The 16,115-nt window shown below is 42.5% G+C and overlaps 1 protein-coding gene across 1 annotated transcript; it reads left to right on the plus strand.

The window, feature by feature from the left end:
- Window positions 1-2,380: 2,380 nt before the first annotated feature.
- LOC106597046 (D(1) dopamine receptor) lies at window positions 2,381-6,132 on the plus strand. The gene is made up of 3 exons (XM_014188284.2): window positions 2,381-3,224; window positions 3,518-4,340; window positions 4,648-6,132. The coding sequence occupies exons 1-3, from the start codon at window positions 2,967-2,969 to the stop codon at window positions 5,280-5,282; spliced, it is 1,716 nt and encodes a 571-aa protein (XP_014043759.1). The 5' UTR covers window positions 2,381-2,966; the 3' UTR covers window positions 5,283-6,132.
- Window positions 6,133-16,115: the final 9,983 nt, after the last annotated feature.

Raw genomic sequence — 16,115 nt, forward strand, 5'->3', positions numbered from 1 at the left:
CCCACACTGTCACATAGGTGGGAATGGGATTCTCATTTAGCTCTTGACCCTGCTGCTCTTGAACCTGCTGCTCAAATAACATATCTCTTAGATTGGCAATAAATGTTAGAAGGTGCTGGGTGTTATATGGCCCGAGTGTAACATGGTGATGTAGAACACCATGGTTGCTGATAGCAGCACAGATTGTGACATTGCCACCTCGTTGACCAGGGACTTCAACAATGGCCCGCTGTCCAATCATGTTTCGGCCTCTCCTTCTCCTCTTTGTTAGATCGAAGCCTGCTTCATCGACAAAGATGAACTCATGGGGTCTGTCCAAGGATTCCAAGTCAAATATTGTCTGTGTGTAGAAATACAATATACTGTATGTAGGATTTTGTAAGTCGTACAGAGATAGTGCTATACTGTAGAGTACAATTAGGCCTACTGTATGCACTTCTGATTCACATACATTGTATTTACTGAAGAGTAATGTCAATCACATAGTATGTGTTAGTACTGTAGACAATCTGGATTACAGTAAATGTTTCTGAATGTACACTTACTTGCACATACTGAGCTCGCAGTTCTTTCACCCTTGGTGAGTTGCGCTGAAAAGGTACTCTGTATACTTGTTTCATTCGCATCCTGTTATGATGGAGGACACGGTCAATTGTGGAAATGCTCACACTGTCGATTCCCTGGAAGTGTGTGTTTTGTATCACTCGTTCCTGGATTTCTCTGAGTCGTGTTGCATTATCTTGAAGGACCATGCCAACTATAACAGCCTCTTGCTCCCGAGTGAATATAGCTGTCCTTCCACCTGCATGTGGCAGCCTTGCAATTCTACAAAAAGTAGGTATGCAGTTACAAAACATATTCATGCAGTACAATACATACAGTGATTAACTTTACAAATGTCTATTGAAACAGCTGCATATAGTGTAGTACAGTAAATTTGCAATTACAAAAATACAGTAGTATACTGTACCTGTTCTCTTCTCTGAATGTCCTTACTATGGTGGACACAGAAAATCGGCTCAAATTGGGTTGCACTCTAAGTCCTGCTTCCCTCATTGTCAGTCCATGGACAAGAACATGGTTTATAACTGTTGTTCGAATTTCATCAGATATTTCCACTCTTTGTCTTCCTTTTCCTCTTCATCCTCCTCTTCCTCTTTCTTACCCTCCTCCTCCTCTTCCTCCTCATCGCCCACCTCGCATACGCACTCGTCCTCGTCCTCTCACATTGTTTCTTCTATCCATTCTCAGACTTTCTCCTTCCCACCTTCAACAACCTGGTTGCTCTCTGAACTGGCTTATATTGGTTGTGTCGCATCATTTGAAACAGGTTAAATCAATTTTGAGCGGTTGTGTTCAATTAATGACATGTGTTCTCTATCTGTATTTGATTGTTGACACTTGTGTTTACCAGTATGGATGACATGTGCATTAGAGTGCAGAATGTGTTTTGAGAATTAGAATGTCTTAAGAGTTTTGCTGAGAAGTCTAAGTGAGATCTGCAAATTGTGTTTTACCATTTGAAATGGTTTAAGGTACTGACAACAGACTGCATAATTAGCTAAATGAGTCCAGGCAACTGAAAAATTTGTTCAGCCAATGGGTTTTAGTGTTTTAGCAATTGAGAAAAACTGTAATCGGCTTCTTGATAGGCCATAATCTATCAGGTGGGTGGATTATCTTGGCAAAGGAGAAATGTTCACCAACAGGGATGTATTGAAATTTGTGCATACAATTGAAGATAAATAAGCTTTTTTTTCTGCATATGGAAAATGTCAGATTTTTTTTTTTTAAATTTCAGCTCATTTAACATGGGACCAACACTTAACATGTTGTGTTCATATTGTTGTTCCGAGTGGTGGAGGTTTCAGTAACAATGGATTCAGCACCATGGACAGCGCCACTTCTCTATGCAGCAGACAGTAGAGAGAGAAAACCACGTCGGATTAGGCTGTGATTTATTTCTGCAGAATAAAATCATGCACTCTGGACTGTGGTTTAAGGCCTATGGGAAATTACAATAATCCTAATCTTTGAATTTAGAAATAGATAGTGCAGACTGCTGTCAATCTCTAAATTATGAACAAAGGGACTTATTGGATAGTTTGGCCACCACATTTATAAATGTACAAAATTGAAATGTAAATTAGGTTTATATGCTATTAATACGTTCTTATGGATATTTAAAATGCAAATTAAGAAATGAAAGAAGAGATGCATAGCACACTATTTGCCTCTGTACAAGCCTTGGGAAACCTTGCATGCCCGAGGCAGTCTGTCTGTCTGTCTGTCTGTCTGTCTGTCTGTCTGTCTGTCTGTCTGTCTGTCTGTCTGTCTGTCTGTCTGTCTGTCTGTCTGTCTGTCTGTCTGTCTGTCTGCCTGTCTGCCTGCCTGCCTGCCTGCCTGCTCTGTCTGTCTGTCTGTCTGTCTGTCTGTCTGTCTGCGTTCTGTAAAAGCGATTATCACCAGCTGTTGGTGCACGTGGTTTCTAAAAGCAAAACACTGAAGAGCACAGAGAGAGAGAGAGAGAGAGAGAGAGAGAGACAGAGAGAGAGACAGAGAGAGAGAGACAGAGAGAGAGAGACAGAGACAGAGAAAGACACAGAGAGAGAGAGACACAGAGAGAGCATCACAGATAGTTTGTCATTATACTCGAGGAAGAAGCCCAGCCGCACATCGCGGTTTGAGTGACACCGATACAGGTTTACAGTTACAGGTTTACAGCACAGACGGAGTGAGAGATTGGAAAAGAGAGAGATAGACAGGGAGAGAGAGAAATAATGGAAAGAGTGTGGAAATAAATATTGGACTAATAAAAAAATACACCAACGGAGGACTATTTCTTCCCTCTCACATGAATGGGAATACAGCGGGACATGATATGGAGTCTCGTGAGCTATTTTTCAGTGTGTTTGATTGACACACTTTTAGCACCACTGAACATCTGACGGTGGAAGGGACGAGGCATGCATAACACGAGCCACCGCCTGGCAGAGAACGAGAGCGAGCCTCATCTGCCCGACCCACACACGGATTTACCCGCCACTCGCGTGCTCATCGGCTGCGTCCTCTCACTGCTCATCCTCTGGACGTTACTGGGTAACTTCACGGTGTGCGCGGCGGTTCTGCGCTACCGGCACTTGCGCGCCAAAGTCACCAACATCTTCATCGTGTCTCTGGCGCTGTCGGACCTCCTCGTGGCGCTGCTCGTGATGCCGTGGAAGGTAACGTCTTATAATCGATTGATTATATTTCATTGATTTAAAATGGATTGATAACAGATATGATTGCCTAGAAAACAGATTTCACTGTCTCAAAATTGTCATTGACTCATTTGTTTTGTCAGTTGTATTATTGTGGATTGACACTAAAAATAAACGTTCTCTCTTTCTCTTTCTCTCTGTCTTTCTCTCTTGCACTCTCTTTCTCTCTTACTCTGTCTCTCTTTCTCTCTTACTCTGTCTCTCTCTCTGTCTCTCTCTTTTACTCTCTCTCTCTTTTTCTCTCTCTCTCCAAGGCGGCGGCAGAGGTGGCGGGGTTCTGGCCCTTCGGTGCGTTCTGTGACACCTGGGTGGCGAGCGACATCATGTGTTCCACGGCGTCCATCTTGAATCTGTGCATGATCAGTGTGGACCGCTACTGGGCGATATCCAGCCCGTTCCGTTACGAGAGGAGAATGAACCGCCGCGTGGCCTTCGTCATGGTCGGCGTGACCTGGACGGTCTCCGTGGTGATATCATTTGTGCCCGTTCAACTCCACTGGCACCGGGCTGCGATTACTGGAAATACCGGGAGCGGTGACGAATTTACCCGGGACGTTAGTGGATTTAACGTCAGCGGGGTATATCAACTCCACAGGGCGGAGGAGGCGAACGGCTGGAACTGTGACTCAAGTCTGAGTCGGACCTACGCCATCTCCTCCTCGTTGATCAGTTTCTACATCCCCGTGGCGATCATGGTGGTCACCTACACACGTATCTACCGGATCGCCCAGGTCCAGATACGCAGGATATCCTCTCTGGAGCGAGCCGCAGAACACGCACAGAACTGCCGCTCGGACCCGCACGTGGATGTGGATGCAGATGGGCACGTGCACTCTTTCCACCGCCGTCATCATCCTCCTCTTCGTTCTAAACACCGCTGCTCCATCTTTCACCAAACTACCAAATCCCCAAAACATCATCATCATCACCCTGATCTTCCTCCCCCACACCGGGCCCTGAGGTACTCCATTAGGAAGGAAACCAAGGTTCTGAAGACTCTGTCTGTCATCATGGGGGTGTTCGTCTTCTGCTGGTCCCCCTTCTTCATCCTCAACTGTGCCATGCCCTTCTGCCCAGGTAGGCTACTATGACCTTCCAACTCAAATACATCAATGTATTATTAATTGTCATGTTGAAAGAACATTCAGGTCGGCAACATAATTCCCTTCGATAGTTTTTATTGATGTCGTGTTTTGGATCCCATTGTTCCGAGCACAACAACCTTCCTGAACCTTCTTTTCAGTTTTACATTCCTGTCCAGACAACATTTCAACTCTTGGTTAAAGTGCCAGAACACTACAACTATTTATGAAATATCACTGATCTGAGAGCAGCCTCCCAGAAACGTGATCCCTATCTAACTGTCATGTTCCCCCACACACAGGTCCAGGTACAGCCTCTAGAACTGTGTCAGACCCCTCCTCCCAATCCTCCCAGCTGTACTGTGTCAGTGAAACCACCTTCGACGTCTTCGTGTGGTTCGGTTGGAGCAACTCTTCCTTAAACCCCGTTATCTACGCCTTCAACACGGAGTTCCGCGAGGCGTTCCTCCGCTTGCTGGGTTGCCGTGGAGACAACGGGTGCTTTGGCGGCTGGACTACGAGCGCCACGCGTGCGGAGAGCATTGTCTTGGCGAGCAACGAGGCCGGGATGGAGAAGAAGAACTCGCTCCACACCACGGAGATGGGCGGGGCTTACGATACCGGCTGTGGCGCCGGTAGAGGTAGTGTCACATCTGGTGTAATCCGCGACCCGGTTAGGGGGAGGGTACTACCGACATTGTTAACGGACCGTAGAGGAGCTGTAGAGGAGCCGGTGTGTGACTGTGAGGTGGACCCGGTTAGAGGAAGAGGGGACAGCGGGGCAAGTCTCTCGAGGACGCCACCGGCAACGTTAACGAACTGTAGAGGGACGACAACACAACCAGAGGCGGTGTGCGACTGTCCCATGGAGGATTGTAAAATAGACGTAACAGATAGGGGACAACGGACTCAGATGATTCCCTCACAAACTTTCTAATGAACTTTCAAACTGTGCCAAACTGACCGTACCGTTGATGTCTGTAGTCGTTTCATTTTCAATGCATCCACTACTAGTATTGTCTCAGCTGTTAATGGATTACATATATCCAGGAAATAGCTATAACAGGTTTATCCAAAACATTCATTGGCCAATTTGATGAAAGAGCATTGAGGATTGATTGAAACAGGGACATTTTCCACCAATGCTCTAGGTTAAGGTTTCTCCAGCTCTAGTTCCTGAACCCCCAAAAGCTCTGTGATATATTGCTGATCTGACCTATTTTTATACAAGTGGTCCCTCAAGGAGAAAAGGATAGTAATAGTAATGGTAATGATAGTAATGATAAAATAGATGTGGTAATGGTAAAACTGGTAAACAACCACATTGGAAAACAACTGTTCTAGCCTGCCGTTGCATTAGGTCAACATTATTAGGTCAATATCATTTGGTCAATATCAACTCCTGATTGGTGTAGGTCAATATCATTAGGTCAATATCAACTCCTGATTGGTCAAAGTCTGCGAAAGGGATAGAATGTTAGAAGAATAGAATAGATCTTCCCTGAGCTGATCTAGATTTGTATTTCTACTGCAGTCTCTCAACCGTGGTTACCATCATATCTGTTGTGGACCTGTGGGCTTTATTTGTGGGGGAAGTGTGACACCGTCTGGGTCTGAAATGGCACCCTCTTCCCTATGAAGTGCACTACTTTTGACCAGGGCCTATAGGGCTGTAGTGCACTACTTTTGACCAGGGCCTATTGGGCTGTCGTGCACTACTTTTGACCAGGGCCTATAGGGCTGTAGTGCACTACTTTTGACCAGGGCCTATAGGGCTGTAGTGCACTACTTTTGACCAGGGCCTATAGGGCTGTAGTGCACTACTTTTGACCAGGGCCTATTGGGCTGTCGTGCACTACTTTTGACCAGGGCCTATAGGGCTGTCGTGCACTACTTTTGACCAGGGCCTATAGGGCTGTAGTGCACTACTTTTGACCAGGGCCTATAGGGCTGTAGTGCACTACTTTTGACCAGGGCCTATTGGGCTGTCGTGCACTACTTTTGACCAGGGCCTATAGGGCTGTAGTGCACTACTTTTGACCAGGGCCTATAGGGCTGTAGTGCACTACTTTTGACCAGGGCCTATAGGACTGTAGTGCACTACTTTTGACCAGGGTCCAATGGCACCCTTTTCCCTATATAGTGCACTACTTTTGACCAGGGTCCTTTGGGACACAGCCTCTGTATTTCTCAGATTATGAGGGATTATCTCTCCAGGCCCTGGGGATCTTGTGTGATGTCATGTCACGGTGACGATGATGATGTCCATCCTGGGTATTTCTAAGCATCTATTATACAGTAACAAAGTCTCACAACCAGAGCTCCCTCTCTCTTTTTCTCTACATCTCTTTCTCTCCCTGTCTTCCCCGCTCTCTCTCCACACCTCTCCCTCCTCTCCATCTCTCTCTCACTTATTTTCCTCTCCACTCTCTCTATTCCTCTATCTCCCTCCCTCCCTCCCTCATCCTCCTTCTCTCCTCCCTTGTCCCATCTCTAGTCTACTCCTCTTAAACACATCCTCTCTACTCTTCTCTCCCTTTCTCTCTCCCTCTCCTCTTATCCCTCTCTCATGCGAGCAAGAAATCATTAATTTGTTAATCACATCCTTTCCCTGATTAGGGTTAGTGTGACCTGCCTCATGCATGGTTGGCACAGAAGGACATGAATGACTGGCTTGAATTGTGAGTTTGACCACATAATTTATTTTCATAATGAGCCAAAATGTTAAATGCTTTAAACCCAAAGTTGCAAAAGAAACGTGATCTATTTAATAAACACAGGAACAGCTGCATCTAGTACATTCACACTACTTTAATGCAGGCTACATCAATTACAAATTTCTCAGAATAGGGGGAAAAACACATCACCAGATTCACAGGGAATACATGACATAGTATGGCGATGCAATACTCCAAGCCGCAGCTTCAAACTACTTGTCCAACATAGAGAACTGATGCTGTATACCGGTTGTTGAGTTGGATTGGCATGGGGTATGAGGGGTACGTGGGTGACTTTTGGATTGTCTTACTCATTGATAGGAAGACGTTTGGTCCAAATCAGATGTTGGGTACTATATTTACTGAATATTATCTGAATCCTATGAATTAAAATGACCAATTTGGATCCAATCAATTCAATTCATTTTCTCAAATAGTATTTGAACCCAGGTTGCATATTGTAACCTGTGACGTTGGTTGGAATGGCTTTGCGTGCCGGTTTCCTGAATCAAATCTCTCCGATCCATAACCTAACATGCAGAATGTGTGTATATGCTTGCCTCTGACTAAAAGCTAAGCCCAGAGAGAGAGTGTCTGTGTTTAAGAGTGAAAGAGAGAGAGAGAGAGAGAGAGAGAGAGAGAGAGAGAGAGAGAGAGAGAGAGAGAAAGGGAGGAAGAGTGAGAGAGAGAGAGAGAGAGAGAGAGAGAGAGAGAGAGAGAGAGAGAAAACGGAGAGAGCTTGAGAGAGAGAGAAATGGAGAGAGAGAAATGGAGAGACAGAGAGAGAGAGGAAGAGTGAGAGAGCGAGAGATAGAGAGAGAGAGAAATAGAGAGAGCGAGAGGGAGAAATGGAGAGGGAGAAATGGAGAGAGAGAGGGAGAGAAATGGAGAGAGGGAAAGAAATGGAGAGAGAGAGAGAAATGGTGAGAGAGAGAGAAATGGAGAGAGAGAGAAATGGAGAGACAGAGAGAGACAGAGAGAGACATAGATGGTATGTTAGTTGCGTAACCTCCCTCCTCTCTCTCCCTCCCTACCACCTCTAGGTTCTCTCCCTGGACTGTTAACCTGTCATCATGTGTTTGGTCCCTGATTGGTGGAAAGCTGAGCAGCAGGCTGTTAGTGTTTTTCCTCTTCTCTTCTTTTTATTTCTTTTTTGTTGTTGTTGTGAATGACTGAGTCTGTCTCCCAAATGGAACCCTATTCTATTCCCTACATAGTGCACTACTTTAGACAGGGACCCTATGGCACCCTATTCCCAATATAGTGCACTACTTTAGACCAGGACCCTATGGCACCCTATTCCCTACTTTTGACCAGGGTCATTTGGGACATACTGAGTCATACTGATGTAGGATCGTATTTTGATCACCCTGTTGCAGGAGAACTTTCCTGCTATGCAGGAAAATGTAAATGTGTAGTGCATTTTAGGTTAAAAAGGCTTCTGAAGTTTGCAATTTCCACATTGAAATTTCAAACTTGATTTTTCCATTACGAAAAATGTATCAAACCTTAACAAAATGTCCATTAATTATAATCCACATTTCCTGTTGCTGCAGGATTATTTTCCTGCTGTGGCAAACTGGCTCAAATTTAGATCCAACATCTGTATGAAACAAGGTCAATGTGATGTACTGTGAACAGGACAGGAAAGGTCTTTGGAGAGAAGGCGAGTGGGGAGAGGGAGAGAGGGATGTGGGAGAGATGGATGGAGAGAGAAACAAAAACAGAGATAGAGGAGGGACAGGGAGACAATGACAGAAAGGGACACAAAGAGAGAGAGACAGAGAGAGAGAGAAACAGAGACAGAAAGAACGAGAGAAAGTGCACATGGGAGTGTTTGACCTTCTAAGCCATGCTCCTGAACCACAACACACTGGTACATACTGGCACACCACTCTTCTGTAATGTATTCATTCAACACACCTCCAGGGTCTCAATAAAAATTCAACACACCTCTAGGGTCTCAATAAAACATGCAGTAACACAACAACCAACGACTGTCCCCTTTCTTCTTCCTATTATCATCTCATCTAGTTACAGTGTTCTAGAATGGGGTTTGTTTCTTCTTCCTATTATCGTCTCATCTAGTTACAGTGTTCTAGAATGGGGTTTGTTTCTTCTTCCTATTATCGTCTCATCTAGTTACAGTGTTCTAGAATGGGGTTTGTTTCTTCTTCCTATTATCGTCTCATCTAGTTACAGTGTTCTAGAATGGGGTTTGTTTCTTCTTCCTATTATCGTCTCATCTAGTTACAGTGTTCTAGAATGGGGTTTGTTTCTTCTTCCTATTATCGTCTCATCTAGTTACAGTGTTCTAGAATGGGGTTTGTTTCTTCTTCCTATTATCGTCTCATCTAGTTACAGTGTTCTAGAATGGGGTTTGTTTCTTCTTCCTATTATCGTCTCATCTAGTTACAGTGTTCTAGAATGGGGTTTGTTTCTTCTTCCTATTATCGTCTCATCTAGTTACAGTGTTCTAGAATGGGGTTTGTTTCTTCTTCCTATTATCGTCTCATCTAGTTACAGTGTTCTAGAATGGGGTTTGTTTCTTCTTCCTATTATCGTCTCATCTAGTTACAGTGTTCTAGAATGGGGTTTGTTTCTTCTTCCTATTATCGTCTCATCTAGTTACAGTGTTCTAGAATGGGGTTTGTTTCTTCTTCCTATTATCGTCTCATCTAGTTACAGTGTTCTAGAATGGGGTTTGTTTCTTCTTCCTATTATCGTCTCATCTAGTTACAGTGTTCTAGAATGGGGTTTGTTTCTTCTTCCTATTATCGTCTCATCTAGTTACAGTGTTCTAGAATGGGGTTTGTTTCTTCTTCCTATTATCGTCTCATCTAGTTACAGTGTTCTAGAATGGGGTTTGTTTCTTCTTCCTATTATCGTCTCATCTAGTTACAGTGTTCTAGAATGGGGTTTGTTTCTTCTTCCTATTATCGTCTCATCTAGTTACAGTGTTCTAGAATGGGGTTGGTTTCTTCTTCCTATTATCGTCTCATCTAGTTACAGTGTTCTAGAATGGGGTTTGTTTCTTCTTCCTATTATCGTCTCATCTAGTTACAGTGTTCTAGAATGGGGTTTGTTTCTTCTTCCTATTATCGTCTCATCTAGTTACAGTGTTCTAGAATGGGGTTTGTTTCTTCTTCCTATTATCGTCTCATCTAGTTACAGTGTTCTAGAATGGGGTTTGTGTACAACATTCTGTAATAGAAGGCCAAGACCAAAAGGCCTACACACACGTCTGACACAAATAGAGTTAAAAGACCAAAATATTTATTTGAAGAAAATGTTTTATTGGTATGTTATTTTTAATAGTGTATTATTATAATATATATATATATATTTTTACAAATGTTTAAATGTGTAAAGCTTTTGGCTGTAGTCCGTGTCAAATCCGTAACGCGTCGACTGACCGATCTACACATAATGTTGAGTAGTTCACTGGCAAACTCATTTTCACAGGACCCTGTGGCGCCAGAGCTGTGCTTTAGATAATGGATCAATGTTTATTGGTAGGCCTGTTTGGTGGTACTTTTCTCATGTTAAGCCTAATATTTCACCAAGCTTTAGGAATACACGGTGTCGTAATACTGCCATTTATTGACTGCTGGCTGGTGGCAATAATGCATTTCCTTGTTCAGTGATTAAAGTTGAAAATTCAAACATTGCAGATTGTAAAATAAATGTTCGATGCAACAGCATACTAATCAGCAACCAACTGATTTATTTTAGAGTTCACAACAGTCCTGTACAGGCTAAGAGCTGATAGCAGCGATACCTGCGCCGTCCTCGGCTCTCTCCCAGCTCCGATAGAAAGTTGTGCGTGAAACCAATCTATTAATGCCACATTATACAGTCAGTCTACCCTTACAACACTAGCTTACTAGGGTTTATTTCATTAGGCAGTGTACTATCTACAGCTATATATCGTATTTAGCTGCTATTTATAAACGTTTTTATTAAAATGACATATCAAATAGTCTAACAACGAGGATGAATTTAGCCTCTATTTATTGTTGAGCGGTTTTGTCTGCCTAATAGCCTACACAAATGGGCTGCAATATTCAAGGTAAATTCAATTAAACCCAAATTGAGGGACTCCCCTTGTGCTTGGCTGCCATTTGACAAATACAAATAATCTCGCTCTTTTGTCCATAATAATCTCATTGTAATACCCTAATTGCCTACCCGAATCTGCGAGCTGTTGGCTGGAGTGCAGGTGCCAAAACCAGTGGGCACATTCGCAAAGCATATATAACGTAACATTCCTTTTGACCAAACCATCATTAAAGTTGAAATTTAACTGCACAAGTAATTTTTGTATGTGTACTACGTCATCACGCACAGCCTTTTATCTACAACAAATCAATTTGATGGAAACATCTGGCGGGAAAATGTGCATATTGTTTTTATGCGGATTTTAGAATATTTACATGAACATCTGTCACCAATTGGATGGAAACCTAGCTATGGTCTATAATGGAGTCTGTCTAATTACCGTCCTTGTTTCAATTAGATGGAAACCTAGCTAGGGTCTATAATGGAGTCTGTCTAATTACCGTCCTTGTTTCAATTAGATGGAAACCTAGCTAGGGTCTATAACGGAGTCTAACTAATTACTGTCCTTGTCTCAATTAGATGGAAACCTAGCTAGGGTCTATAATGGAGTCTGTCTAATTACTGTCCTTGTCTCAATTAGATGGAAACCTAGCTAGGGTCTATAATGGAGTCTACCTAATTACTGTCCTTGTTTCATCCTTCATTTAAACTCTGTCAATATTTAAAGATCAAACTTATTCGCTTATATGTCATATTTTATTGGAATTTTATTGGAATGTTGTTTTTAAACTGTTAGCCTTTAACCTACATACAGATGTAAGCTGCTGGTTTAAGACTTGTCTGGATGTACATGCTAATTCAGACATTCATGCAGCTGTTTAAGGGTCGTTCCACGAATTCAGGCCATCATGCAGCTGTTTAAGGGTCATTCCACGAATTCAGGCCATCATGCAGCTGTTTAAGGGTCGTTCCACGAATTCAGGCCATCATGCAGCTGTTTAAGGGTCATTCCACCAATTCAGGCCAACATGCAGCTGTTTAAGGGTCATTCCACGAATTCAGGCCTTCATGCAGCTGTTTAAGGGTCATTCTACCAATTCAGGCCTTCATGCAGCTGTTTATGGGTCATTCCACCAATTCAGGCCAACATGCAGCTGTTTAAGGGTCATTCTACCAATTCAGGTCATCATGCAGCTGTTTAAGGGTCATTCCACCAATTCAGGCCATTTAAAAACTCTGATTTCACCCATTGTCAACATTCTGTCACAAAGGGCACAAGAATAATTTTCCATCTCAAGAGGTTAAATCCAATAAAGTACTATATTATGTGCCTATTAAGTACCAAATAAAGTAACAGGGTCGACCGTAGCAAGGTTTACGACGTCATCTTAACCCTCCTGTTGTGTTGGTTTCATGTTAATTCATTCTGTGTTCCCGGTCCAAAATGGCCTCCCCGTTATAGCTGATTATAAATCCATAATAATACATATATTATCACCTAATGTTGTGTTAGATCTTTTTATCAACTTAAGTTCTTGTGAACATTACAAGTTTTGAACTTCTATTTGCTATTTATGGCCTGTAGGCCTCATTGACCTGAGCTCATACAACTTGTTTTTGACTAAAACAAATACTCAGATGAAGCATATTGTGCTATTTATCACAGACTACTTCGTGTCAAAGTTTAACAAGGACTCTCTCCTCCTCACCAGTGTCATGATCAAAGATATGATCAAGAGCCTCACATACAGTATATCGTTTGGTCATTGTGCTGCCACCGAATGAATTGTGAGCAGGGCTTCAAAAAAGCTTTTTATACCAGAGCTGCGAGAAAAGTTCTATATATTATTGAAACAATGTTGCGATTGTTTGTGAGAATGCCAACAGGTGTGGTTCCCGTGGGCGAAAGATTCTATTGGGGAAAGGTTCCCGCGGGGGTTGCCATGGAAGCCAAGAAGGGGAGTGAGGTGTGTGTGTGCTCAAACACACATGCATGTGGGGGTCTGTGTGTGGACAAAGTAATGGAACCTTATGACAATCAGATTAAATGAACTACGTTTTTCAGAGAGAAAACTTGTAAATCTGTCCAATTCGACCAGAACACAACAGTAAGGTTAAATCAGCCATAAATCCCATTGTGACAGGGGAATGGAAGTGTTGTGTTGCTACAGAGAGGGGCAATTTAAAACAAGTTTCACAAAACATGATTTTTTGTGTAAAACAAATTCTAGCCTGTCTATCTATGGGTAACATGGTTGATGTGTTAGGCTTGACCCACTCAGTTTTCTCCCACAAAAACACTAGAAAATTGGCCAACAATCTGTTCACTTAACAGGGCCGATCCCAATACGTGGGACAGATGTAAATTAATCACTAATCGAATGGAAATCGTCTTCAGAAATGATTTTGTCAAAGCAACACAATAACTAGGGCTTTACAATGATGGTGAAACTAGGAGAAACGGGGGGATGAAGTGGGATTTATTGAAATATCCATGTGGTTTATATTAAAGGCCACTTCATTTAACATGAGGATTTCACATTTCAAAATTGGTGGACAATTTCTACTTAAAATATCAAAGGGATACGAAAGGTACTCATTTCATGGAATGACCTATAAGGGTATTTTATAATATCTACAGTATATAAGGGTATTTTTATAATATCTACAGTATATAAGGGTATTTTATAATATCTACAGTATATGAGGGTATTTTATAATATCTACAGTATATGAGGGTATTTTTATAATATCTACAGTATATAAGGGTATTTTTTATAATATCTACAGTATATAAGGGTATTTTATAATATCTACAGTATATAAGGGTATTTTATAATATCTACAGTATATAAGGGTATTTTTTAAATTGTATTCCTCTGCAAACTAGGCAAACATTTTATGTATTTTTAAAGTGTATTTCTCTAAAGACTTTATTCTAAAGACATAGGTTACATCCCACATAGCACCCAATTGGTCCTGGTCAAAAGTAGTGCATGACAGCTATATAGGCTCTGGTCAAAAGTAGTGCACTACAGCTCTATATGCCCTGGTCAAAAGTAGTGCACAACAGCTCTATATGCCCTGGTCAAAAGTAGTGCACTACAGCAATATAGGCCCTGGTCAAAAGTAGTGCAAGACAGCTCTATAGGCCCTGGTCAAAAGTAGTACACAACAGCCCTACCAGCCCTGGTCAAAAGTAGTGCACGACAGCCAAATAGGCCCTGTTCAAAGTAGTGCACAACAGCTCAATAGGTCCTGGTCAAAAGTAGTGCACTACATAGAGAATAGGGTGCCATTTGAGACGCAGACAGTCTATAAGAGTCTGCCTAATGACTGTCCTTGTTTCATATCCTTCATTCCCTATGGATCTAGTTCCATTACTGCTTATATGGAGCACACCTCCACCTATTTCCTGCCACTTGGGTGTACGAAGGCTAAATGTGCCCTGAGGGCAGCAGGTGCGGCAGATAATGGTTCCCTTTGGGAACTGTTAATTGGTTTTAAGTGTCTGGGGTTTGTGTCAGGGTTGAATTGAGAAGTAAATACACATGACAGGTCAGAGAGGAGGGAGGGTTAGTCAACTGATGCTACACTGCTGGAGAGAGAGGTGTACAATATTTGTCATGATGAACTGTGGAAAGTTAATGTGAATACACGTTTAAGATATACAATATCCTTGAGTGTCTGTATGTGTGAGAATTCAGGTAGTTTAAGACTAGCCTAGAGAAATCCAGTCTGTTTGTGCTAACTTTTCACTCCTTTCCACTCCTTGTCACATTCCATGAGTAGAATGTTAGCACAAACAGACTAGATTTCTCCAGGCTAGCCTGAGACTTGGCAGGCCAAACCAATGGTAGAATTCCTCCCCGCCTAGACGTCCAATGTGCAGGCACTGCATTGCATCAACCAATGGTTGCTTGCCACGTCATCGACTGTGCAGTCGGGTATCCGATTGCTATGTTATATGATGTGGTTAGCGGATATGTCACCTGTCTATCCAGGCCATTGTGAGATCTGGCATCTGCTGTAATGTAGTCGGACAGGAACTCCACTATTACGGTGGCCGCTCATCATTAGGCTTAATGACTTTCACCTGGTCAGTTCTTTCAGATCACTCCAGTGAAGGAGGTGATGTAATATTGATCCAGATTAAGGAGAGTAGACAATCAGAGACCGAGGTGATGTAATATTGATCCAGATTATGGAGAGTAGACAATCAGAGACCGAGGTGATGTAATATTGATCCAGACTAAGGAGAGTAGACAAGCAGAGACCAATATGATGTTGATATACATGTGCTTTTGAAGGAGTACCTATGTGAACATGAGACAGTGAAGAGGGGTCTGGATGGTTTCTGTTATAGAAGGGTTGTTATTGTTGTTCCTGATTGGCTTCAGGTGAAAGTCCACCATTGACGATACAGAGAGAGTGTATCAACTATGTTTTTTTGTTCGTTTTTTTGCGTCGTTTGTAACTTATTTTTTAACCCATTTTGTACATAATGTTGCTGCTACCATCGCTTATGACAGAAAATAACTTCTGATTTTCACCACGAACTGGAATAAGCTTTTTTTTCTCCTTTGATTCCGACGAGGCCGACGTGAAGGACATACTGCTTTTCCCGGGAACAGAAAAAGAGGGCGATCGAATAAACCCACTCTGCCTTCCGTTCTGCTAGCTAACGTGCAACAATCATTGGAAAATAAAATGGACGACCGACGAGGAAGATGAAACTACCATTAAAAACGGTCATATGTTATGTTTCACAGAGTCGTGGCTGAATGACGACATTATCAACATACAGCTGGATGGTTATACACTGTATTGGCAGGATAGAACAGCGGCGTCTGCTCAGACAAAGGGTGGCAGACTATGCATATTTGTAAACAATAGCTGGTGCACGATGTCTAAGGAAGTCTCAAGGTTTTGCTCACCTGAGGTAGAGTATCTCATGTTAAACTGTAGACCACACTATCTACCTAGAGAGT

This window comes from Salmo salar, unplaced genomic scaffold (assembly GCF_905237065.1).
Source record: "Salmo salar unplaced genomic scaffold, Ssal_v3.1, whole genome shotgun sequence".
NCBI lineage: Eukaryota > Metazoa > Chordata > Actinopteri > Salmoniformes > Salmonidae > Salmo > Salmo salar.

Bases quoted from the DNA above. Each gene is read 5' to 3' on its own strand.
- LOC106597046 (XM_014188284.2), top strand. From the start codon at position 2,967: ATGCATAACACGAGCCACCGCCTGGCAGAGAACGAGAGCGAGCCTCAT. The intron at 3,225-3,517 runs GTAACGTCTTAT...TCTCTCTCCAAG, and splicing joins TGCTCGTGATGCCGTGGAAG to GCGGCGGCAGAGGTGGCGGG. The intron at 4,341-4,647 runs GTAGGCTACTAT...CCCCACACACAG, and splicing joins TGCCATGCCCTTCTGCCCAG to GTCCAGGTACAGCCTCTAGA.